The sequence below is a fragment of the Podospora bellae-mahoneyi genome, assembly GCF_035222275.1.
Source record: "Podospora bellae-mahoneyi strain CBS 112042 chromosome 1 map unlocalized CBS112042p_1, whole genome shotgun sequence".
Lineage (NCBI taxonomy): Eukaryota > Fungi > Ascomycota > Sordariomycetes > Sordariales > Podosporaceae > Podospora > Podospora bellae-mahoneyi.
The window spans coordinates 2,034,171-2,058,138 of NW_026946359.1; the positions used below are offsets into that span (position 1 = coordinate 2,034,171).

The following is a 23,968-nucleotide window of genomic DNA, read 5'->3' on the forward strand; positions in this document are numbered from 1 at the left end:
CTATATTTGGTAATGGATCAATAACGTGTGCAGAGACCGGATGCGGACAATGCTAAGCATGGCATTCGCGATATCGGTTATGGAAGCATTTCGAACGTGTTGACAGGCCCGTCGGGAGGGGGAGCCGGACCAATTTCGGTGCTATACCGACGCCTCTTGGGCGTTGCGTTACTAGACATCGAACCCCTCCGTCGGTCGCCAGCAATCGTTGATCCAGGGTTGATTATCCGATCATGACGAATGCCGACAAATGCAGATGAGGTACCCGCAACACGGGGGTCTAACCTGAGACCTTCTTTGACGCGGGATCTTCCCTGGGCAGTACCCCATCCCTTCCCGCTGTCATTTTGACAAGTATGTATATATAGACTTGACTTCCTCCCTCTTCTTTGCCTATCCGGCTTGGTTACCATTCCCAACATCCAGTTGATACCCACGCCTTGATCTTTGCAAGCACCACTTGATACCCATCAACGTCATATATATACCCACATAACCAGTCAACATGGCTCCCAAGATCGCAATTGTTTACTACTCGATGTACGGCCACATCAAGCAGTTGGCTGAGGCTGAGAAGGCCGGTATCGAGAAGGCTGGCGGCACTGCCGATCTTTACCAGTAAGTTGTCTGCACTTCAGATCATGAGACATGCTAACAGTGAAACACCTAGGGTCCCCGAGACTCTTTCTGACGAGGTCCTCGCCAAGATGTACGCTCCTCCCAAGGCCACAGATGTCCCCGTTCTTGAAGACCCAAGCGTGCTCGAGCAATATGACGCCTTCCTCATCGGCATCCCAACAAGATACGGCAACTTCCCCGCTCAATGGAAGGCTTTCTGGGACAAGACCGGCAAGCAATGGAGCTCCGGTGGTTTCTGGGGCAAGTACGCCGGTGTCTTCATCTCCACCGCCTCTCAGGGAGGTGGCCAGGAGTCCACTGCTCTCGCCGCCATGAGCACCTTCGCCCACCACGGCATCATCTACGTGCCCCTCGGATACGCCAAGGCCTTCGGCATCTTGACCAACCTGGATGCGGTCCGCGGTGGTAGTGCCTGGGGAGCGGGTACTTTCGCTGGTGGCGACGGCTCTCGCCAGCCTAGTGATGTGGAGAAAGAGCTGGCCACCATCCAGGGCGAGGAGTTTTACAAGACGGTCGCCAAGGCTTTCAGTGCGTGAAATCACCATCGTGAGTGTTTGTGTGGGAGAAGTGGGACGGCATGTGGCTAATAGGTGGTAAAAGGAGGTTCATCGGGGGGAGAGTCAGTTCCTGCACCGGCTGTTGTTGAGACTCCAGCTCCAGCAGCTGCCAGTGCCCCTGCAGCTGAGGAAAGGCAAACGAGGGCCGAGCAAGTGCCAGAGCACAAGGAGGATAAGGAGGAGGAAGGAGGACCATGCGGATTGCCATCCAAATGCGTCATTCTATGATTTCTGCAAATAGCGTTACAATATTGTTTTTTCCCAGCGAATACACATATGGATATCAAACACACCACACCTGTCGACCAGCTCCAATCCCTTGGCCAACCTTGAACCTGCAACCCTGTATAAGGTATGTGAACAGGCAGGACGTAGCACAACATTTCATCCATTAGGCACCCATCCAGACCATTCCATCGAGATTTCTTTCTTGCATTCTCGGATGAACCTTTCACTCCAAATTCCAACCGCCTCAACTCAATTACAAAGCAATTGACTCACTTGTGAGAGGGTTAGGGTTACGCATTAACAAATACATCCTCCACCTGCATCAATTTGTTTTAGCTTTTTTGTTTGCCTTCAAGCCGGCTCGCTTTCAACATTCACTTTGAACTCAAAATTTTCCCCCTTTCCAACTTTTTCCCAACCTTGAATCCCCCAATCCCATCCCCGTTTTCATCAACCACCCATCTCACTCATCCTCTCCAACATCAAAAATCTTACCATGCTCCTCCGCCATCCCTCCCTCCACCCCGACGAAACAAGAGCATCAACCGCCAACAACCAAGACATCTTCCCCAGCATGTCCTCTCACCCAGCCCCCAGCCCACACCAAGACCAAGACGACACCGAGCCCGAAAACGGCCAGTTCGACGACGTCTGGGGCGACGATGAAGACAATGACTTTATCCCCTCTTCCACCACCACCGTCTCATCCTCATCAGAAAGAGAACGTGACATCAACCGCCTCAAAACCCTCCACTCCAAAACCGGCTACATCAACGGCATCACCCACGCCAAATCCACCTCCGTCCAAGCCGGCTTCGACGAGGGGTTCACCCTCGGAGCCAACATCGGCTCTCGGGCCGGGATCCTCCTAGGCATCATCGAAGGCTTCGTGGCTGCTTTTGGGCTGCAGTCTATTTCCACTTCTCCACCTCAGCCATGGGAAACCGCAGAGTGGGGGCGGTTAGAGGTCCTTCTCAACGAAGCCAGGCGAGAGCTTGACGTGAGAAGTGTTTTTGCCAAGGACTGGTTTTGTGAGGACGGGACGTGGAACTACCCCGTTGGTGACGAGGAAAGCGGCGGGGAGGTGCTCTTCCCGGATGTGGCGGCTTCTCACCCTCTGATCAAAAAGTGGGATGCGATTGTCAGGCGGGAAGGGGAGAGATTTGGACTTGATTGGAATGTTTTGAGAGATGAGGAGGGCGTTGAGAGGGGACATGAGTACGATCAGGAAGAGGAGAACAGCAGACAAGGGAACCAGCCTGCTGTAGCAAAGACTGGAAATCAGGCTCTTGCCTGGTAAAATTCTTGCAGGGCTGCTACAAAAAGCGTCTCTCAACTCAATACAGACACCGCATCATTCAGCTCAAAATACCCCATCGGCAGCATCTTTACTCCACTTCCCAGCGATTTTGGCAATTTGTTTTTGCACCCTTCCCGCAACCACATCTCTCAACTCGGTCTTGGGCTTGACATACGGCTTCACCGTCTCCCTCACCTTCGTCTTTTGCTCAAAATCATACGCCAGCCCAATGAGTTTCTCCTCGCTGAAACCCTCACCAACAAAACTGATACCAAAGGGCAAATTCCCTGCCCAACGCACCAAATCTCCACGTTGGTCCTTTTCCTCAACCACACTTCCATCATTCGGCAGTTTCCCCATCGGCACCGTCACAACTGGAGTTCCCAGCATCGCCGGCATGGTAGCGGACCACCAGGTCGGGATAACCAAGGCGTCCAGCGAATGGTTTTTGAGCGCTCCCAAAATTCCCTGCGGGCCAGCGGCATAGATCTGGGCAGAGTAATTACCCCAGAAGTAAGGCGAGTCGTTTCCGTGGCCGGTATTGGTCAAAACACCCTCCCAGCGAGCAACATCTCGGTCGGGATAGTGCTCCAGGTGTCCGTGAGATTTTGTCCAGTTTATCAGAGATTGAAGGTCGGTGAGATTGGCTGGATTGCTGGTCAACGAGGCAAAGTATCTTGGGAGTGCGGAGATGAATTCGGCGTTTACGACGTGCATTTGATATGGGCCGAGGTTCATCAGGACCTGACCGGGCAAGTACAGGTCGTCGATTATCGTTGCGTTGGCTTCTCGCAGGACGCCAAGGGCGGTGTTGAAACTCGAGACAATGTATTGGAATGATTGCGGCAGAGGACTTGGGATCAGATTTCTTGGGATGCCGATTCGTTTACCTGACAAGGAGCCGAGTTGGCAGGCGGAGACGTAATCAGGGAGCGTTTCGAAGGGAATAGAACTCGTGTAATTGTCTTTTGAGTCTTTTCCGGCTATGGCAGCGAGGATGTATGCGGCGTCCTTGACCGTCCTGGCCATAGGCCCTATGGTGTCCTGGCGTTCACTGATAGGCACGACAAGGTGGCGGGAGGTCAGACCTACAGTCGGCTTGATGCCAACAAGGTTGTTCATCTGGGCCGGGGCGATGATTGAACCATGGGTTTCAGTCCCCAGGGAGGCAGCTGCCAAACCAATAGAAATGGCCACACCGCTGCCGGAGGAGGAACCGACGGGATCTTGTTTTGGGAAATAAGCCCCTTCTGTTTGCCCACCGGTCGAAGACCACCCATTGCTCGAGTTGAAACTTCTAAAGTTGGCCCATTGGGACATGTTGGCTTTCCCCAGTATCACCGCACCTGCTTTCCGGAGTTTGGCCACCACGGTGCTGTCCTCTGGCACTTTTGCTCCAACAAGGGCGTATGACCCGGCGGTATTTTCCATCTTGTCAAAAGTCCCAATACTATCCTTCAATAGAATCGGGATACCGTGAAGAGGTCCTTTTTTGTCGCCCGCCGCCCGAGCAGCGTCCAGGTCTGCCGCAATGGACAAGGCATCGGGATTAATCTGTGTGACCGCCTTGAGTGTCGAATTAACCTCGTTGATCCGTGCGATGTACGCGTTCACCAAGTCAACCGTAGTAAATAGACCCGAATCCAACCCCTTGATCAAATCCGGAATCTCCGCGTTGAGAAGTGAAGGGAATTTTTTGCCTCCTCCGTTTGAACAAGAAGGCGTAGCACAACTCTGCTGAACCCAGAGAAGTGTCAAAACAAGAGCGAGCAGCTCGTCAACGGACGCAAGCATGTTGCTGATCTTCCCGAGAGCTTCGAGGTCGTGTATTGCGTTTTGGAAGGTGAAAATACAAACAACGAGAGAAACGAGAAGGAGGAAGAGACGGGCCTTGAAAGGGAGGAGCGTGGAGGCCTGATGTATCTTTTCTTGCTGCTGTCGTTGTTTACCCCCCGGGGTACCCAGGAGCGGTTCGACCGCCTCGGAGTGACCACCCATGTCGGCGTTGGATTGGATCTCGGTGTTATTCACTGGCGATGGGTCGGTTGATCTCAGTCAGTCCTTGCTTAGAGCCAAGAGAAAGTTGCACGAATCTACCCGATTTTGTCAAAACGTGACCCTAACTAACAACTTTCTTAATCCCCCCTCCCCCACTTTCCTACGAGATAGGCTGTCGTGGCTTCCCAACTAGCGGAGACAAACGGCAGGTAACTGGCGCGGTAGTAGAGAAGTTGTGTGCTGTGTGTAACCAATACTCGAGGCAAAAGCTCTTAAGAGGGAAGGAATCCATGGTTACATGTAACTTGGCGGGGTCCAAAAGCTGCCGTTGGTCCTTCCCGACTCTCGGGACAGGGGCCCAAAGGGAATGAAGGTTGATGTAGTATTCTGATGGTTTCCAATCGGCTGGTGACCCTAGGTACCTTGCAGGTCTCTTATGCCGTTGCCTGCTAGGAACTCGCTCGCAACACAAGAGCCATACAGATGGTGTGATTCGGGACTGAAGTTATCATGATGGTGATTGCTTCAGGCATCTACACACCCCAAGCACAAGTCATGTCATGCTTTATTCGACTGCCTATCACTATCGCTGCTCACGACTCACACAGTTGTCTAGATATTCACTCCCCCCCCGTGGTCCCAAACCCGCACCCCCCCAACCCATGCATCCTATAGCCCTGCTCACCGTCAGGATAATCAACCCCAACTCTCCTCTCCCCCGAAACACCAGTCATCCACCCAAACCGATACATCCTCCCCATCCTCTCTACCCTCCGATCTCTCTCCCTCCTCCCCAACATAGACAACCTCTCAAAATCCCTCAGCATCGCCGAATCACACACATAGTAAATCTGACACGCCAACGAATCCGGCGCCGCTGGCATATGCGGCCACTTGACAAGCCACATGTAGCTGACCAGAGTCAAGATGAGAACAATAAGCAGCGCAACCGTCGTCCAAGTACATATCTCATGCGTCTGCCACGTCTGAGCCGAAGAAAATGGAATGCTCGACAGTAAAGCCGGTACAAACTTGGACAGTATCCCGGCAAAGGCAACGGCCCCAGCCATCAAATCTTTCTGACGAACCGCTCTCCACAGTCCTGTAAAGACAGTCTTGGGACAGGGCTCAAGAATCGACAGCGCTGCTGGCTGTTGTTTCTGCGCCATACGTTGGTAGATGCGCCTCTTTGAGAATGCTAGCAAGTACCACGCCGTCAGCAACGTTCGCTCTTGAAAGTTGTTAGCAGGCAGGGAGAGACTCAACTCGTAAACAAATGATCCCACATAAACGAAAGCACCACACCAAGCCCGGTAAACAACATCCTTACGCCAAACCCCTGGCTGTCCATGAACCACTCAAACGCCGACTCCTGGAGATCCTCATACTCGGTGAGCTCGTAGTAAAGGATAAGAATCAGTAAGCCGCAAAGGAAGGCCAAAAGCACTCCCTGGAAAGTCCTTTCCCTCCCCGGCACATGGAACGTCATTCTCTTCACAGGCAAACCACTCCTGGCCCGCCTCATCTGTCGCAAACCAGCCCTCTCAACCGGCAGAATCATATCACTGCCATCAGTCTCACAGTTAGACCTCATCTTGGTCTTCCCGTTCTTGTGACCCCCTACCGAGACCGACGAAACAATAATCCCATAATCATGCGCCCTCTTTCCAGTCCAGCTTCCCAACCTCCCAAGCCGAAAGCTCAACCCCTCACAGTTTCTCCTCAACAACTGATCCACCTTTGCCGAATCATCCAATCCATCCTCTGCCCTTCTTTCCATCCCCCTCATCAACACCTCCCTGGTCCTATCAACCTGCAACAACGCGCAAACCCCAGCCACGCTGCTCGGATCCGCCGCAGTCCCAGTCCTCCACCTGGCAAGCATAAACCCCAACACCATCACCAACACAATCAACCCCCCCAGCAAACCCTCCGCCACCCTCGCCGGCACAGGAAAAACCGCCACAGTCAAAAAACAAGTACTGAGATTCACACTCAGGCAGCTCCCCCGTAGCTTCAGCCCCACCGTCTCTCCCGACACAGAGATCAGCCCTGCCACGCATAAAACAACCAGATCGCTCATGAGGGAAATCGGATCGCCATAGCGCCATAGCAACCTCCAGCCGCTTATACGACCAGGTTGCATGACCAAAGCATCTACACCTGCGCCAGCAGGAGGGTTGTGTTTAGTCAAAAGACGAAAAGGAAGAAGCTGCTTGATCTCGGCGTCAATAGCCTGGGCAGGGATGAGCAAGAAAATCGTAAGCAAAATAGGCAAAAAGTAAATCGTAAAGTAGCTCGCCCGATTCGGAAGCATGAGATTGGCGGCAGTGGAGTTGGGCAGGTTGGGCCATACCGGAAAGCTGGTTGCTGTTGCTGTCGGGACGCCATCGGTATCCGTGAGTGTTGTGATGACAGAGGTGGCGGGGACCTGCGTTGTTGCGGTGAGCGTTGGGGAGCCACGAGCGTTCGTCAGGGTCGTGAGAGTGTTGATGAGATAGAGCTCGCCGTGGAAGTCGGTTTGCGTGCTTGTTGGGACGCCATTAGAGTTTGTCAAAGTTGTTAGTGCTGGAATCACCATCACCGCCGGGACACCGATGAGGATGCTGCTCGTGGACGTATGGACAATGCTTTTTATCCACATCTGACCAGACATCGTGAACTGGGTCGTTGACTCAACGTACACGTTGACGGGTACGAGGACATATTTGACAGAGGGTTCTAGTTGATGCGGGACCGGTGACGGTACGCTCGTGGTCAAACGTAAATCGAATGGTGTGTTGGAATATGAAGTAGACGTCGAAATTGAAGCTGTAGATTTACTCGGATTTTCCAAGTGCTCCGTTGATGCTGACTGGAGCTGTGTTGGTTTTAGACTGCTCCAAGATGAGGACAGAAGCGTGCTGGAGTCCTGTATAATGCCCATCTTCGTCTCCAGAATCGGAGCTGGTTTTGACTGTGAGGTTTGTTTTGAGCTATGAATGACGATGGGTGAAGTGACCGAAGCTGGCATGCCATCCGTCTTCGACTCTGAATCCGAGGTTGTTAATGGGAGCACTGCTATGTTTGAACTCGTGACTGTTTCTGTGGCAGTTGTTTCCGAAGTTGAACTCGACTGAGACCTGGATGGTTCGGACTGTAAAGTCGATGTATCAACAGACTCAAAACTCGATTGCTTTGTACTAGTAGGCGACGGCAATAGCGTCACACTCGAAGTTGTTGATGGCTCGCCAATATTGTGTTCGCCCCAAAGGTACAGGGCCGCGCCAGGATAAAGCCGTCCTGGGAAGCGAAGCTTGACAATAAGGCGTTCCATCTGCCTCTGAACGTCCCATTCAACGTAGTAATTGAGAAAGGTCTCTGGTAATGGCTCTTCGACATCGTACCGGGTACTGGTTGTCTCTTCACGCGGCTCGCCATGCCACGAGCACCGTAAGAATCGCTTCATGAAAGCATTTGGGTACGGTATCGCTGGACCTGGCGGAGGAGCAGGGATCGTGGCTAACTGAGACTTGTACCAATCGTCGTAGCTCTTGACACATTCATCGGAAAACCAGAGACCAGGAATGCCTTGACGAGGTGATTTCCAGCCCGGTGGCGGAGTGGTCAAAGAATTAGGTGCAATGATGACCTGGCACGCTGAGCTATTTGTTGTTATGATAACGCCCTGGTAGTTATACATGCATTCGTTTGGCTTCTCTTCACCTGGGAATACCGCCGTCCGGGCCATTACGTTATCTGGATGGCCGTACCAGCTATTAGCCCAAGTAACGTAGGTGGTGATCACGTTGGTGTTCACATAGTAGCTGGTATGTGGGCGGGGATCTGGGGCCATTCTCCTGTTGAACTCGGCTGGAAAAGACGTCGTTGTCGCATCCAGCATTTTTGTACTGCTTGGAGGGTCATCTTGAAGGGAGGTTTCCACCGGCAGCCCATAGAACTTCTGTCGAGCCTCAGGTGACAATGCATTCAGGACATCAAATGCCCGCTTTGAATCTCTCGGATCAGGTATGAAGCCAAATTCTTGGGGTATCTCCGTTCGGCTGCCTTCGTGTGGGAGCGAGTGAAGAAGCCTCTCCAAGGCAATGATGAGGCCACAGAGGACAAGAACGACTGTAGCCAAAAAAGAAAATCGGAGCGGCAGGGGTTTGTAATCCGGGATATCATTTTCTGTATTTCGCCGACTTCGAGCTGATTTCTCTGCGGTGGCGGCCATGATGGAGGGTTCTCATCCTGTGGAAGGGTTGAGCGCTCGAAGAGAGGGCACATCTTGCTCATTGCATGCCGGGAAGAAACTATACTTAATAACGACAGCATTGTTCCGTCCTCGACAAGGTATGGCTTCCGTTCCATGTTAGTCCAAGAACTTTACAACTTCAAAAGGGCACCATGTTCTAGACGCCATCATATAGGGTCTGCGGCGCAGGCTGGATTGCCGGGTGGTATAAATTGGCTTTTGTACCACCTTGGGGGCCAACGTCCCTGGCGATGTAACTTTCAGTTGTATTGTGATAGATTTGAGCGGGATTTGAACTTGGTCCTACATTTTGCCTGGGATTAGCGAACGGTCACCAGCCCCCAACTGTTAATAGCGATCCTAACCTGTATGCCCACTATTTTGCTAACCAGCTGGGGACTGAATTTGGTTTGGCTTTTGGGGTCACCACCAGCTGTCCTGGCCCCCAATAGCATGTCAGGGGCTGCTGCCCGCAAACGTTTGAGGTCGTTGTTGGATGCTTAGGTCCGTCGGTACTGCTGGATGTAAAGGTGAAAATGACGCGTACACCCGCTCCCCTACAGACGGAATGTAAGCTAACTTGTGGGGGCCAGTTCTTGTTAGAAGGTGCGGCTTAACAACCAAGGAGGAAAGGGTCATGGTCTTACACCTCATAGGCCAACATAGCTTGACGCCTGGAAGCTATCCCCAAAGTCACCTCTCAAATGCACTTAGGTACCTCTGGCCAGGCTCTTTGTATTAGATAACAACGCGAGACAATCCTAGCTGAATTTCCAGGTAGCTATCTACATCTACAATCCTAACGCAAATTCTTGTTGCTTTTTTGTCTTGCTCTCTCCTCTATCTCAATCCAAACAAGGTACTTGATCACAAAACCAACACCAGCAGCAAAGTCATGCTTTACCGCGTATATAAATCAACACAAAGACCACCCAATTCTGATAGCCAACCTAGATTCTGAGGGTATTGTTATCGTAAAATATGTTCTTCATCTCATGGCCCGAAACGTAATAGTCGTTGCGCTGCCTACAACAAGAACATCCCAGACCCAAGCATCGCAAACACCATCGATAAGCCCACCACCGAGAGCTGTGCTGCTCCAAGAGCAGGTGGTAGACCACACGCGGCATTCTCGGACCCGTTTACACCCGCACTGTCCGTGAAACCAGCACTGGCCGCATAAGCCGGTGTGGTGACTGACGGACGTATGGTCGCTTGACTCTGGTCTGGAGCAATAGTCGCCGAAGGGATGTGGGCGCTCAAGCTAGGGAAGGGCACAATGTTGCTTTCGGTTGAGTTGAAGTCGGTGGCAGCAAGCCCAACCTGATTGTTGACGAGATCGTAGACAACATATGCCGATCGGAGAAACGTGTCGCCCAGGAGATAGGGAGCAGAGCTGAAGTTCTGGATCCCGAATTCGCAGGCATCCATGCCCTTGTATGGGCCAGTGTTGAAGACCGGTGCTCGGCCAGATGTGAGATCAAGGACTAGCTCATCCATCGACACATTTATTTGTGGACCACTGGGGCCGCCGAATCCAAACGAAAAATACCCCTCGCTGTTTTGCATATCGCATGGAAGAACGGCAAGCTCAAATTCAGGCGAATATAAAGCACCAACCTCCTTCCATACTTGCAGGGCAAGGTCAGTAGGCAAGTAAGAGAGGGTGGTGCCGGAGTCAAGAACTACAGGCATGGGAAAGGCCTTCGACGTGAGCGTATCCTGGCCGCTAGGGCTGACTGCTATCAGGGAAGTCATGGCAACAGCGAAAGAAGTGTAGAGCCCTTGCGTCGTCGGCAGTATATTGATGCGTGTAAGATCCCCTTTGTACTTTTGGGTGTCAATTCCACCAAAAAGGATGTTGCCCGAGCTCGAGTCTGTTACGGTCAGTAGCTGAGCACGTAGACGAGCTGCTGGGATCTGAACCCACCTAGATCGTTGAGCCATAAACTGTACGCCACAGTGTTAATCAGTTTTTCTTTAACCATGTTGACGGGGAGGTTGGGGTAAACTGAGGCTGTCGATTGCGTGGTCCCCACGATGGCTTCATTCAACGCATAGCCAACACCAACCAGTCCATAAGCGATGTCTGTGTTGACACCAAGGCCCATAGTCATGTTCTGTAATGTTGCGCCGCCAATCTGGAAAACATCGGTGAAATAGTCACCCTTCGAAGAGCTACCGTCGACATAGTTGATGTCAAAGTCGCCCTGTCCAACAACCTTGAATGTGCTGGAGCGGTCGGGATTAACTGCTCAGAAGGTCAATATAATGACCGAGAAGTCAGGTCAGGGAGTCCGAGCGTACATGTTCCCAATGCGCAACCCTCAGTCCCAGATTTGGAACAGACCTTTGCCGTCGGATCCGGAACCCAGATATCACTGCTTCCTGTGTCCAGCTGGAGCGTGAGGTCTTGACCCGGCGTTCCTAACCTGCAGGTAGCGAAATAACCTCCTCTGGCCTCCTCGTTGGTGATGATCTCTTCAAACGTCGAAGCACGCTTCCGTACTCTGGTGTAGGTTTCTGGTGGTGGTTGTCGCCTCTGAATGCCCCATTGAACTACTCCATCCTTTCGTTGTGCCAACGTAGTCGCAGCAAACAATGCACCTGCGGCGATGATGCCAGCCCCCCTTCTCATGACTGCGGTTCGTGACTCCTAGCTATGCGATATACTTGACTCGTTGTAAGAAAGATGTCCCTGGCTCTATGATCGGAATCGTGTACTGAAATAGTCGCCAAAACAGTTGACCAGAAGAGGGAGCCGCCCAGGAAAGACACAAGCAATGGTGGTGACGCAAACGAGGCGCGCGGGTATCGATCGAGGCTGACTGCGAATGGCTCAGGGACACAACACAGCCCGCGGCGACACCTGGAGCCGAAACCAAGAGAGCTTAAATCGGGCCAAATTACATCGAAGGGAGCACCAACTCGGTCTCGGGCAATGTTCGACGAGCCGGATCAGCCGGATCAGCGGTATACAGCTCCAGAAAAGGTGACTAGAAGCACACCAGAAGAAAAAGGGGGGAGCTCCAAGGAAAACGGGCAAAAAGACGAGCGAGTGACCGAGGTTGGCACGCAGCCATTTGATAATGTTGACTGTGACAGGACTTCGTCACCGGGGGTCGGGCTCGGGAGGGAAAGCGGAAAAACGAACTTCCATTATTCAGCGTGTCAGGCCTCCCCTCGGAACCATGAAATCCTGGGAGGGAAGGTCGTCACTGACATCAGCTAGTCCATGATCAAGCAACAAGAGCGAAGCAGACAAAGCCGTTCCTGGCGTCCGAAATAAAGATGACGGGATGCTTCCACTTACACCGAAAAGCAGGCTTCAGTGGGGTCGGAGCTTTTTCCAGCGGTGGGAGCTCCTCCCATTTCCCAGTGAAGAATCAAGCAATCCATGGATCTCTTGGCAACAGCGGGGTGCGCGGCCTTAGCGCCCCATGACGTTGCTTGTCTGGGGAATGTGGGGTCTTTTCAGGGATGATGTCTCCGACAGGGGCATTCTTCATCAGGCTTCAACTTCAGGCACACGACTCGGGAGACATGAATGCCCAAACATCTGATGCTATAAGTACTCCTTCTGATTGACTGCTCTCAGACCCGATGAACATCTAAACAGCCTCAGCCTATTCAGCAGTGATCACTCTTCCCATCTCCACCGTCAACACAGCTGCTGCACTTGGCCTGGTATTTGATGTTGCCATTGCTCCCACCCGTGCAATAAAAGAGAGAATGATTCACATAGGCCGAGGAAGTGGACTTGTCTGCCTTTTTGAGGGCTTCGATAATTTGGTTGTAGTAGTTGCCTAGGTAGGAGAGTGTCAGCGTTGAACCTGGGGAATCTGGATACCTCAAGAGGATGGGGAAGGCAATACCTCTGCGAAGAAGGACGTATCCGCAATAGTGCAAGCCGGTCTTGCAATTGGCGGCATCCACTGCAGCCGGTGCGACGACTGCGAGGGTGACGGCGAGGATGGAAGAGAGCTTCATTTTTGCGTGATTGAGTAGTTGGGTTTGGGTTGGTTGTGAGAGTTGTGCCGTCAGTGGTTGTGATGTGATGCGACTGAGCTTGATGGACGTGTCTCCAAGCCAGCATCCCTCGACAGATTTTATACTCGCGAGATCATGAAGCTTCTCTTGCAGTTGAGGCCTCGGCCTTGGTGTCACGCCGTCTTATTGGCATCAACATCAGCACAAGGTAACATCATGGTCTTTACCGAGACTTGCTCCGTGTGGAGTTGTAACTTTTTACATGACATTAGCACAAGGCTGATGGTTCATAGTTAGGCCGATCTTGTGTTCTCAACTACAGTCTTACGGCTTTCAAAGCCTCAGCTGCAATAAATGGACCCTGGCTGTTGCATTGTAGTATGCCTGCCGAATCCTGCCCCTTATTAGCTACCCCTTAGGGATGCCTGTTAGCGGCATGACATAACTAGATGTTATGTGGTTGGTGGACTCGTAAACACAACATAGCATGCCCAAAGGCTCATGAGACCGGTGGTTCGTCTCACCGGATTTCGGCACCTTCCTCCACAAAAAGGACCTGGAAGGGCTCTTTCTAAAATAACCAAGACATCCATCGCCAATCAAAATACCAGTCAACTATAGGTAGTCCATGAGCTCGCTTTCCATTCATCCGTGTCTTCACTCGAGCCAACTCGGCTTACTCTATTCAAGCAGAAACTTCTCCAAATACCCACCGAGCACCTCCAGGGCCTCCTTCAAGACCTCGGTCTCACACACATACCCTATTCTCACAAACCCCTTAAAGTCCCTTGCCAGCCCGAAGCATGGACTCGCTGGCATAAACAGCACATTTGTCTTGTCCAACACATCCAAGACAAAGTTTGGGTCATGAACCGGTACCAGGCCTCCTTTGCTGAATTGTACCAGGGCGGTTGTCCCAGCCGTAGGCTTTACCCACGAACACACTGAGTAATACTTCTCGACGAACTTGCTCAGAATCTCGAGGTTTGTCCGGGCAAGGTTCATGTTCCTCTCCAATAGAGGTCCGAGAACTGGCTCCGATAGAGCATAGCTCGCGACTTGATCGTCAAGCTGCGAGACGCTAATAGTAGTGTAGTCCCGAGCATGAGCCACGGCTTCGATGATGCTCTCGTCGCGGGAAGCTACCCATCCTATTCGGATGCCAGCCAGAGAGAAGGCCTTGGACATGGAGCCAGTGGCAACAGCTTTTTTGTACCCCAGGGTGAGAATGGATGGAGGGGCGGTCTGACCGTCGGGTAGGGAGTGGTAGAGAGGGTTGTAGACCTCGTCGGCAAAGACAATGATGTCCCTTTCTTTTGCGAAAGAAATGATGTCTTCAAGGACAGACTTGGGGGTGGTGCTACCCATGGGATTGTTGGGATTGTTGAGGACGATCATCTGGCCAGGGTCAGCACGGGTTGGTATCAAGGCGGTCGGGAACACACACCTTGGTGTTCTCCTTTACCAACGATTCCAAGTCCTTCACGTCAGGTACATAATGATTTTCCTTCGTTAACTCCCAGAGTGACACTTCAGCCCCAAGACTTTCCGGCACAGCGTATAGCTGTTGATACGTCGGGTAGACGCAGACAACATGGTCACCGGGTCCAACGAGTGTGTAGAACAACAGGAAGTTGGCTGCGATGGCTCCTTGGGTGATGATGATATTCTCGGCAGGAAGAGGCGATGTTAGAGGCGAAGTGGCATCAGCCTGAGGGGAGGACAGGCCACGGTCCAAAAGTGAGGCAACGCGCTGTCGAAGCATTTTAGAGCCGGTGATTGCACCATAGGTCAGTTTTTTGGAGGTGGAAAGTGGACTTGGGAGGTCTTTATCAGTGCAAAGCTGAACAAGGTCTTTGATGGATACCGAAGCTGCACATGTTTCGGCGATGTTCAAGACACCCGGTGTGTTTTCAAGCCTGTTCATCCATTGCTCGACTTCGAAGGGTTGAATCTTGACCATTTTGGACGGGTGGGAGTGGATTGGCGTTTCTCGTGATTCTCTTTGATGTCAAGGTAAGAGTGAGTGTTGATGACTTCTATAGTTACTTTCCACATTGTCGCTCTGCGCCTTCTCCCATCTCTATGAAGACCTGCGCCCTTCAATGACATGCTCTAGTGGAGTTACAGAGTACCTTGTGCACTTCTCAGAGCCTCACGGGCATGGAAGTTTCCGTGATCCTAAATACCTGCCGTTCGAGGGTAGGGAGGATCCATAGGAGCCGATATTCAATGCCTGCTATCGATATTAATCCCAAGTCTGTTTACTATCGACCCATACATGTGAGGGGAAGCGGAGTTGTGGAAGTTGATAGCTCCTGATAACGACAAACTCTGTACCTAGGGTGACTGTCACCTGAGTCGGCTGACCGTTTCAGCAGCGCCCACTTGTGCGACACCCCTGGGAAGACGTGGCAGGGAAGTGCAGATGAGATCCACATTGGAAGCAGTACAGCCAATCGAAGGGCTCGGCTCCGATTGAACCGCTCCAGGCCCGCTCCAGGATGCTCCGTGCCTCTCCACAGCGACATCATCGCCTGGGGAGCGTTGGACGGCTGAAGGCCGATTGCGCCAGACAGACACACAGGAGAGTTCCCTCTTTCAACACTGCCATGTTCAACATGAGGCTTTATTGACTGATGGACACCAGTGCCTTCTTTGGACATTGATGACAGGTACCTGCTGGGACGACCTGTGAAAGAGCATTAGCTTCCCACCAGTCTGGAAGCTCTGCATTGGCGTTGATCTAAGCTCTGCCAGGGTAGGTGGTTGAGTCTTCGTGGGGTTGGTCTGACGCCCTTGTCGCCTGCCGGCTCAACATCCGCCGATCTCAACAGCTTCCATCTCAACACGCACCACAGCTTCGCAAGATTCTTCCATCGCATTGTTGCAACAGTCCCAGTTGGCATCAAATCTCTGAGTTTCTACTTCATCACGGCCCGAGCTGGCCTACCTCCGCCATCATGGCATCCAAAATACCACGGGTGCTAACCTTGCTGCTATCGCTGTCATGCGCTGTCTCGGCCGCCAGCAACTACTCGTCCATCGACATGCTGCGAGTCCAGGCAGCACTGATGGAGGGACGTCCAAAAGACTGTCCACCATGGTAGGTTTTCGGTCTCAAATGGATTTCCCATTCTCATCACGTCCAGAATGCTTACGACCTGTCTTCTTGAACAGCTTCAACTGCAACCTCCCAGCCCATTCGTGTGGTCAGTTCGCTCCTTGTAGCGAATACAGCGGCAAATGCAATTGCCCTGATGGCTTTGGCGGTGACAATTGTCTTGAACCATGTATGCGCCCCTTCGTATCACAACTATTTACGCAATGGCTGTACTCACACCATGTGCTCCACAGTATGCGGCTCTCTCTCCAGAGGACCTGATCGACCGAAACGGGAGGGCAAGTCCTGCCAGTGCGATGATGGATGGACCGGCATCAACTGCAATGTGTGCACCAACGATAGAGCCTGCGACGCCATGACCGAGACTGGTGATGGTGGTGTTTGTTATACCGGCGGTGAGATTGTGAAGGAGAACTTCCAGATGTGTGATGTTACCAACAAGGCTATTCGTAGCCTGTTGGGCGCCCAGATCCCCCAGGTCACCTTCAACTGCAAAAAGGAGACGAAGCTGTGTGATTTCCAATGTGAGTCTGATGTGGCACCTCGTACTTTGAATGCTTGAGCTGACACTTTTACAGTTTGGGTTGATCAGAAGGAGTCTTTCATGTGCCATCTCGAAGAATGCGATTCGACCGCCGACTATGACCTCTCGGGAACGAAGAACTCGACTTCCTACAAGTGCGAAAAGATCAAGTGCGAGTGTATCCCCGACCGTATGCTCTGTGGCGAGAATGGCTCTGTGGACATCAGCGATTTCCTGGTCAACTTGATCAAGGGCCCTGCCAAGTTCGAGTGTGTGCAACGACCGGACGAGGACAAGAAGTGCTCTTTCCAAGAGCCCGAGATGAACAACCTGATCAGCGATATTTTTGGTGACTCGAGCATTCTTCTCAGCTGCGGCGCCGGCGAATGTCTCTACCACACAGAAGTCCCCGGTTATGCCCCCCAGGTCCCCAAGATCAACACGCCATTGATTGCTGGAGTCATTGCAGGATGCGCACTCTTCTTGGTGGGTGTCATTCTCCTGACATGGTACTTGTCCAGAAGGCAGTTCAAGTATGGGCCTATCCATCTGGACGATTCAGATGACGAAGCCATCAAGCTCATGGCAGACCACAAGCCGGCCTCCCTTTACTTCCAGAACGTGTTCTACAACCTGAACGGAAAGCATATCCTTTCGGGCATCCAGGGCATGGCTCATCCCGGAGAAATCACGGCGATCATGGGAGCTTCGGGTGCTGGAAAGACCACCTTTTTGGACATCTTGGCCCGCAAGAACAAGCGTGGCCAGGTTTCTGGTGACTTTTATGTCAATGGTGAAAAGGTCAGCGATGTGGACTACAAGAACGCTGTGGGATTTGTTGATCAGGAAGATACCATGTTGCCCACTCTCACAGTTCACGAGACCATCATGACCAGCGCACTTCTTCGCCTGCCAAGGGACATGGGAAGGGCCGCAAAGGAACAGAGAGTGGTCGAGGTTGAAAAGCAGTTGGGTATTCACCACATTCGAGACTCGTTGATCGGTTCCGAGGAGGGCAAGGGTCGGGGTATTTCGGGCGGAGAGAAGCGCCGTGTCAGCATTGCCTGCGAGTTGGTCACCAGCCCGTCCATCCTCTTCCTCGATGAGCCTACCAGTGGTCTTGACGCTTACAACGCCTACAACGTCATCGAATGTTTGGTCACATTGGCAAAGACGTACAAGCGGACAGTCATCTTCACGATCCACCAGCCTAGATCCAACATCGTTGCCCTGTTTGACCGCCTCATTCTGCTCGCTCAAGGCAAGACCGTCTACTCTGGACCCCTGCACCTGTGCCAGGAGTACTTCGATCAGATCGGTTACAGCTGCCCTCCCGGTTTCAACATCGCCGACTATTTGGTCGACCTGACGATGCATGCTTCCTCCACCACTTCCTACGACGACGGTGCCCTGTCTACTGATGGTGGTAGCATCGGCCCCAGCAGCACCCGGGCTATCAAATCGGTCGCTAGTATCTCTGGTAACAGTGTTGGTGACGAGAGTACAGTTACGGCTGGCTCATCACGTCCCAGAGGCCCGCGTCGGGATTCCGTGAGGTTGAGGCAGGAGCGGGAGCTCTACACTCGGCGCAAGCAAGCAGCTGATACTGCTGCTTTTTCGGACGCCGGGGACGAGATTGGAGCGTACAAGGTTCAACGCCAGGCACCCGGCCAACAACCAACCCCAATCGCGGAAGATCCTGATGATTTACCTCCTCCCGCCACCACTGGAACCGATCTAGACATTCTCGTTCACTCTTATATCCAGTCAGATATCGCTGGCAATACGCATGACCAAATCGAGCAGGCTGTTGCGGCAGCGACTGCCAGCAACGGCCAAAACGCCAATGGGTATGTGGCAGATGGACCCAACATCAACCTTGGTGCGATGGGCAGAGGATATACTCGCATCGGATATTGGCGACAGTTTGTTCTTTTGTCCCAGCGTACCTGGAGAAACCTCTACCGAAACCCCATGTTGATGTTGACCCACTACGCCATCGCCATCCTCCTCGCCGTTTTCGCTGGCTATCTGTTCTACGGCCTGACGATGGATATTGCTGGCTTCCAAAACAGACTCGGTCTTTTCTTCTTCGTCCTCGCCCTGTTTGGCTTCAGCACCCTGACCAGCTTGTCCGTGTTCTCCCAGGAGCGGCTTCTCTTCGTCCGTGAGAGAGCAAATGGATACTATTCACCCATCACCTACTTTGCGGCCAAGGTTCTTTTCGACATCATCCCTCTCAGAATTATCCCACCAATCCTGCTAGGTGCGATTGTCTACCCAATGACTGGCCTCGTTGCCGAGCCAGCCAAGTTTTTGGTGTTTATGCTGGTCCTGGTACTTTTCAACTTTGCTGCAGCAGGCATTTGTCTGTTCATCGGCATTGTCTGCAAGGACCATGGCGTTGCGAACCTGATTGGCAGCTTGGTCATGTTGTTCAGCTTGCTTTTTGCCGGTCTGCTGCTGAATCACAACGCAATTCCACCAGCAGCTCTCTGGCTCCAGTGGTTGTCAATCTTCCACTATGGCTTCGAGGCGCTGATCGTGAACGAGGTCGCTGGGCTCACTCTTATCGATCACAAGATTGGTATCGATATTACCGTGCCTGGTGCCGCCATTCTCAGCTCGTTCGGTTTCGATAACCTGGCCATGTGGATGGACATCATCAATCTTGGTGTATTTGGTGTTGTGTTCATCATTCTGGCTTACGCCGCTATGCATCTTCTTTTGGTCGAGAGGAGATAGTCGTGGGCGGCAGGCGGAGATGATGTTCCTTGCAGCCTTCGTCTGTTACTAAATCTTCAAGAGGCGTCTTGTTTCCGGGAGTTGGTGAGGTAGAGAGTGGTTTTTGTTTTGTGTTGTTGCTGCATGTTTTTTCTTGGATTACTTGAACACATATCATGTAACACTGGTAGTATTGTACACGACGGACGGACGATGAGGGGGCAAAGGACGGGATGGGAATCAGGGGCAATCGGCGTTCTGACAGGCGTATAGTCATTTTGAATTTGATCAGCGAAATATGTAGAGTAGGAGAAACATTATGTGATTTCTTTCTTTCTTCTCTTCTTTTTGTACATATCCCTGTTCTTCTTCTTCTTCTTCTTCTTCTTCTTCTTCTTCTTCTTCTTCTTCTTCTTCTTCTTCTCTGTAAAGCTAAACAGAGTGTCTACAATATTGTACATAGCTCTTTTCAGTGGCCGGTTAAACATTGGTTCTTTCAAAACAAATTCTATTTGTACACGCCTACTTCCACCTAGGCTTTGATACATGATGTAACTAATGTAGTCTCATCGGTTTGCCCGCAACAAACAGGCATCCCCACCTGCTTAAGACAGCTTCATCGCTCTCCTTGTGCTCTCGAAACTCCCAGATCGCTCATTTACTAAACATCGATAACCAGCTTGCCACCCGAAAGCTCCTCGGCCACCAACTTCCTCCTGACCGCCGCCTGGGTCGCCGCCCTGGTAGAATCAGACAATCCGGAGGCCATACCTGAAATCTGCGCCTGTCTCGTGGCCACGCTGATCGGCGGGCCAGAAGCCTCCCAAATGTTCTTAGCGGCGCTGCTAATCCTGTTCTTGAACGTATCCTCCTTGAACAGCTCCTCAACCCTCTCCTCCAGCTGCTTCTCCGTCACGATGAAGCTCTGCGCGGCAACAAACAGCTGAGCAAGGGCGTCTTTCCTCGCCTCTGACTTTTGCGCAGCCAACTGTTCAGTCTTTTTCCTGGCCTCTTCGGCCCTCTCGAACCGGAGTGGACTGGGCTCGACCTGGACCTTCAGGGCGGTGGACGCCTTGACTGTCGACCGGGTGAGGATTTCGTCCTCGCGTTCGGGCTTGTTGGCGCAGGCGATGTTGAATCCGACCTTGTACTGGGAGCGTTCGAGGATTCTCCTGTCGTGGGTGATCTTACGGCGGTAGAGGCTAAGGGTGCCTGCTTCGAGGTTCTTGCGGCGGATGGCGGCTGCTTTGCGGTGGGCGGCTTCTGCGGCGGATTTGGGGGGGAGGCCGGCGGCTTCGGATTTGGAGAGGGGGGTGGCGGCTTTGATGAAGGCGGATGTGGCTTTGCGGTGGCCGCCGCGGGTGGGGAAGAGGTTGCGGGGTTTGGGGAGGTGGCCTTTGACGGGGGGGGGTTTGACTTCGGAGGATTGGGGGGGTTCGGGGATGGTGATGAACTTGGGGGAGTCGGGGGGGAAGAATTGTTGGAGGTAGGAGGGGGTTGTCGAGAGGGAGCGAGAGAGTTGCCGGGATACTGGTCTTGGGGTGAGGCGGCAGTTGGTGAGGGCGGCTTCGAGGCCGGTGAGGGCCGGTCGTGGGAGCGATGGAGGCATGTTGTTTGTGGTAGGGGGGAGCTTCTGTCTGGAGAGACAGGAGTTCGGGCTGGCTTCCTGGACTACTGGGGGATTGTCGACGACCGCGAGGTGCGGGTGGTGGTGATTTGACTTGGAAATTCTGAAGCTCGCTGGGGCCGGCTGATTGATAGACGCTAAGCCGGTTTGGGAGTAAGGGCGGTTGAGCATTGGGGGTTCTGCCGTGGCTGACCGCTCTTTTTTCAGAGACTTTTGGAGCTCCACCCCTCCAAAACTTTCCCATTTACTTTGCGCGACTGTTGCTCTTTTGCACCCTTTCCAACTTTTCTCTCCTCGTCTTCCACATTCACTTTCCCCCGTGGAAGACCGCAAAACATCAATTTTCAATCCCTCAGATCCTTTCTCGCGGGCGAGGTCTTGTTTTGCCTTTTCTTTTTCTTGTCTCCTGGTTACAGCTTGGCGTTTTAGCATTCCACCAAGATGGGAACTGGTACGTCGCAGCATTCATCGATATCGCAATTGAGGTCGCCCTCTAACTCTTCATCACAGGGAAGAAGGAAAAGTCCCGCATGGAGCGGCAGGGCAAGCCCACAGGTGACCCCAAGGTGAAGGGTGAAAACTTCTACCGCTCCGCCAAAAAGATCAAGACCCTCAATGTCCTCAAGGAGGGCAAGGCGATTCGCAACAAGGATGGCAAGATCGTCAAGGCTGCCTCTTTCCAGAGCAGAGAGCGCCCCAAGGCTGTCATTGAGCCAAACCGAAGATGGTTCAGCAACACCAGAGTCATTTCCCAGGACACACTCACATCGTTCCGGGAGGCTGTGGAGGAGAACCAGAAGGACCCATACTCAGTACTGCTCAAGAGCAACAAGCTTCCCATGAGCTTGATTCGTGATGACGGACCCAAGCTCGAGGATGGGTTGAAGAAGCATCAAGCCAAGATGACAATCGAGAGTGCGCCCTTCTCAGAGACCTTTGGACCCAAGGCGCAAAGGAAACGTCCCAAGCTGAGCTTCGCCACTGTTGACGAACTGGCGGGCCACACCGAGTCGAGCTTCGATCAGTACACCGCGAGGCAGGAACAGATCAAGCTGCTCAGCGGTACTTCTGGCACGGCTGAGGTGGAGAACAAGGAGAGTGTCTACCCGGAGATTGACTTCAGTGTCTCAACGGCCAAGGAAGCCATCTTCTTTAAGGGTCAATCCAAGCGCATCTGGAACGAGCTCTGTAAGCATACACGCACTCACGTTGGAGGTCAGCATTGTTCTAACTTATTCTCACAGACAAGGTGATTGACTCTTCCGACGTCATCCTTCACGTTCTCGACGCCCGTGATCCTGTCGGCACAAGATGTCGCCATGTGGAGAAGTATCTTTCTACAGAAGCTCCGCACAAGCATCTCATCTTCGTTCTGAACAAGATCGATTTGGTTCCATCCAGCACAGCCGTAAGTACAACCATTTTGTATTGTATCACATCACACATTCTTGGTACTCCTCGATTTTTATTCGGAGTACCCCAGGGGTTTTGTCAGGATGCTTCCGCACACTCGTGTGCCACTGCAATGGAAGTTGTGCGTTACATCCCTGGGAGATCGATATCCACCTCCAACTTCTCTGGCCTGGTCATCAGGTCAGGGATTGTCAGACTCCGTCTTGGGGTTTCGGCGCCGGATACCGGACGTGTTTCATACGAGTTGAAAACCGCCGCGCCCTTCACTGGGTAATTTTGTTGCAGTTTTCTTAGTGATGTTTCATACATTTCTCCCCCATCATACATCTGCATTTGAAATTGTTGCTTCCAAGACGGACGCTAACAGGTTTTCAGGCTGCTTGGATCCGTGTGCTTCAAAAGGATCGCCCCACCTGCGCCATGAGATCAAGCATGAAGAACCCGTTCGGTCGTGGTTCTCTGATCGATCTTCTCCGCCAATTTAGCATCCTCCACAAGGACCGCAAGCAGATCAGTGTTGGCCTGGTTGGGTATCCCAACGTGGGCAAATCCAGCATCATCAACGCCCTCCGTGGCAAGCCTGTTGCCAAGGTTGCACCCATTCCCGGTGAGACCAAGGTCTGGCAGTACGTTACTCTGATGAAGAGGATCTACCTGATTGATTGCCCGGGTATTGTACCACCCAACCAAAATGACACACCACAGGACCTTCTTCTCCGTGGTGTCGTCCGTGTTGAGAATGTCGAGCATCCCGAGCAGTATATCCCTGCTGTGTTGAGCAAGGTCAAGCCGCATCATATGGAAAGGACATATGAGCTGAAGGGCTGGAAAGACCACATTCAGTTCCTTGAGATGTTGGCTAGGAAGGGCGGCAGACTGTTGAAAGGTGGTGAGCCAGATGTGGACGGTGTGGCCAAGATGGTCTTGAACGATTTCATGCGAGGCAAGATTCCTTGGTTCACCCCCGCGCCAGCAATGGAAGGGACCGAGGATGCCGACTCTGAACTCATTGAGGGCCGCCAAGGTCGTCTCGGTGAGATGCGGAAGCGGAAACGCGACCTCGAGGCTGAAGGCGAAAGTGTTGCCGATACATCCATGGCTGGGTCGACTCTGGCGGCCACCGAGGATCTTGCAGCTTCAGATGACGAAGATGACGATTTCTCTGGATTTTCCAGTGATAGTGACTCTGAGGGTGAGGGCGATGATAACGAAGACAATGAGGGTGATGATGCCGAGGATATGATATCCCTCGGCGAGTCGAGTGATGAGGAGGCATCAGATGCTGAGCCGGAGCAAGAGCCAGATCCGCCAGCGTCCAGGAAAAGGAGAAAGGCGTAGTCAAGCCACTTCGATTCTTATCTTGTTGCAGCGAAAAGCACCACGTGTTGATTTTTAGTAATGAAACCGTGGAAGGGTTTGGGCACAACCCGAATGATACCTCTGCCCATATCATACATTTTTCGTTCCAATTCTGCTTGCTTGTGTATCTGTGTCGGCAAAGACAACTTTTGTTGCCAGTGGCTGGGAAAGGCCATTGTTGGGCTCGGTCTGTCGGACAAGTCTGGAATTGGGATGGTAGATATCTAGTGGTGGATGATCTCGCAGATG

At 52.5% G+C, this 23,968-nt stretch overlaps 10 protein-coding genes across 10 annotated transcripts; 4 read left to right on the top strand and 6 right to left on the bottom strand.

The window, feature by feature from the left end:
• Window positions 1-505: 505 nt before the first annotated feature.
• On the top strand, window positions 506-1,491 carry PST2 (flavodoxin-like fold protein; the record flags this gene model as incomplete). The annotated part of the gene is made up of 3 exons (XM_062873903.1): window positions 506-618; window positions 671-1,185; window positions 1,240-1,491. 2 exons carry the CDS (start codon window positions 506-508, stop codon window positions 1,173-1,175), a joined length of 618 nt encoding a protein of 205 aa, XP_062736993.1. The 3' UTR covers window positions 1,176-1,185; window positions 1,240-1,491.
• A 429-nt stretch (window positions 1,492-1,920) lies between these two features.
• On the top strand, window positions 1,921-2,724 carry YAE1 (Essential protein Yae1, N terminal; the record flags this gene model as incomplete). Its single annotated transcript, XM_062873904.1, has 1 exon — window positions 1,921-2,724. The coding sequence occupies one exon, from the start codon at window positions 1,921-1,923 to the stop codon at window positions 2,722-2,724; it is 804 nt and encodes a 267-aa protein (XP_062736994.1).
• Window positions 2,725-2,787: 63 nt separating this feature from the next.
• QC761_106410 (uncharacterized protein) lies at window positions 2,788-4,722 on the bottom strand (the record flags this gene model as incomplete). The annotated part of the gene is made up of 1 exon (XM_062873905.1): window positions 2,788-4,722. The coding sequence occupies one exon, from the start codon at window positions 4,720-4,722 to the stop codon at window positions 2,788-2,790; it is 1,935 nt and encodes a 644-aa protein (XP_062736995.1).
• A 586-nt stretch (window positions 4,723-5,308) lies between these two features.
• On the bottom strand, window positions 5,309-8,938 carry QC761_106420 (uncharacterized protein; the record flags this gene model as incomplete). The annotated part of the gene is made up of 2 exons (XM_062873906.1): window positions 5,309-5,920; window positions 5,989-8,938. 2 exons carry the CDS (start codon window positions 8,936-8,938, stop codon window positions 5,343-5,345), a joined length of 3,528 nt encoding a protein of 1,175 aa, XP_062736996.1. The 3' UTR covers window positions 5,309-5,342.
• A 1,047-nt stretch (window positions 8,939-9,985) lies between these two features.
• QC761_106430 (uncharacterized protein) lies at window positions 9,986-12,275 on the bottom strand (the record flags this gene model as incomplete). Its single annotated transcript, XM_062873907.1, has 3 exons — window positions 11,267-12,275; window positions 10,890-11,210; window positions 9,986-10,836 (listed from the first exon to the last, which is right to left on the bottom strand). The coding sequence occupies exons 1-3, from the start codon at window positions 11,595-11,597 to the stop codon at window positions 9,986-9,988; spliced, it is 1,503 nt and encodes a 500-aa protein (XP_062736997.1). The 5' UTR covers window positions 11,598-12,275.
• A 233-nt stretch (window positions 12,276-12,508) lies between these two features.
• On the bottom strand, window positions 12,509-12,949 carry QC761_106440 (uncharacterized protein; the record flags this gene model as incomplete). The annotated part of the gene is made up of 2 exons (XM_062873908.1): window positions 12,509-12,765; window positions 12,835-12,949. The coding sequence occupies 2 exons, from the start codon at window positions 12,947-12,949 to the stop codon at window positions 12,590-12,592; spliced, it is 291 nt and encodes a 96-aa protein (XP_062736998.1). The 3' UTR covers window positions 12,509-12,589.
• A 681-nt stretch (window positions 12,950-13,630) lies between these two features.
• Window positions 13,631-15,434, bottom strand: QC761_106450 (uncharacterized protein; the record flags this gene model as incomplete). The annotated part of the gene is made up of 2 exons (XM_062873909.1): window positions 14,397-15,434; window positions 13,631-14,347 (listed from the first exon to the last, which is right to left on the bottom strand). The coding sequence occupies exons 1-2, from the start codon at window positions 14,910-14,912 to the stop codon at window positions 13,631-13,633; spliced, it is 1,233 nt and encodes a 410-aa protein (XP_062736999.1). The 5' UTR covers window positions 14,913-15,434.
• A 49-nt stretch (window positions 15,435-15,483) lies between these two features.
• Window positions 15,484-19,341, top strand: ADP1 (FAD-dependent urate hydroxylase; the record flags this gene model as incomplete). Its single annotated transcript, XM_062873910.1, has 4 exons — window positions 15,484-16,055; window positions 16,130-16,242; window positions 16,307-16,597; window positions 16,652-19,341. The coding sequence occupies exons 1-4, from the start codon at window positions 15,913-15,915 to the stop codon at window positions 19,339-19,341; spliced, it is 3,237 nt and encodes a 1,078-aa protein (XP_062737000.1). The 5' UTR covers window positions 15,484-15,912.
• A 640-nt stretch (window positions 19,342-19,981) lies between these two features.
• QC761_106470 (uncharacterized protein) lies at window positions 19,982-21,118 on the bottom strand (the record flags this gene model as incomplete). Its single annotated transcript, XM_062873911.1, has 1 exon — window positions 19,982-21,118. The coding sequence occupies one exon, from the start codon at window positions 21,116-21,118 to the stop codon at window positions 19,982-19,984; it is 1,137 nt and encodes a 378-aa protein (XP_062737001.1).
• Window positions 21,119-21,388: 270 nt separating this feature from the next.
• On the top strand, window positions 21,389-23,698 carry NOG2 (GTPase required for pre-60S ribosomal subunit nuclear export and maturation; the record flags this gene model as incomplete). Its single annotated transcript, XM_062873912.1, has 4 exons — window positions 21,389-21,398; window positions 21,458-22,135; window positions 22,192-22,355; window positions 22,736-23,698. The coding sequence occupies 4 exons, from the start codon at window positions 21,389-21,391 to the stop codon at window positions 23,696-23,698; spliced, it is 1,815 nt and encodes a 604-aa protein (XP_062737002.1).
• Between the last annotated feature and the right edge of the window lie 270 nt (window positions 23,699-23,968).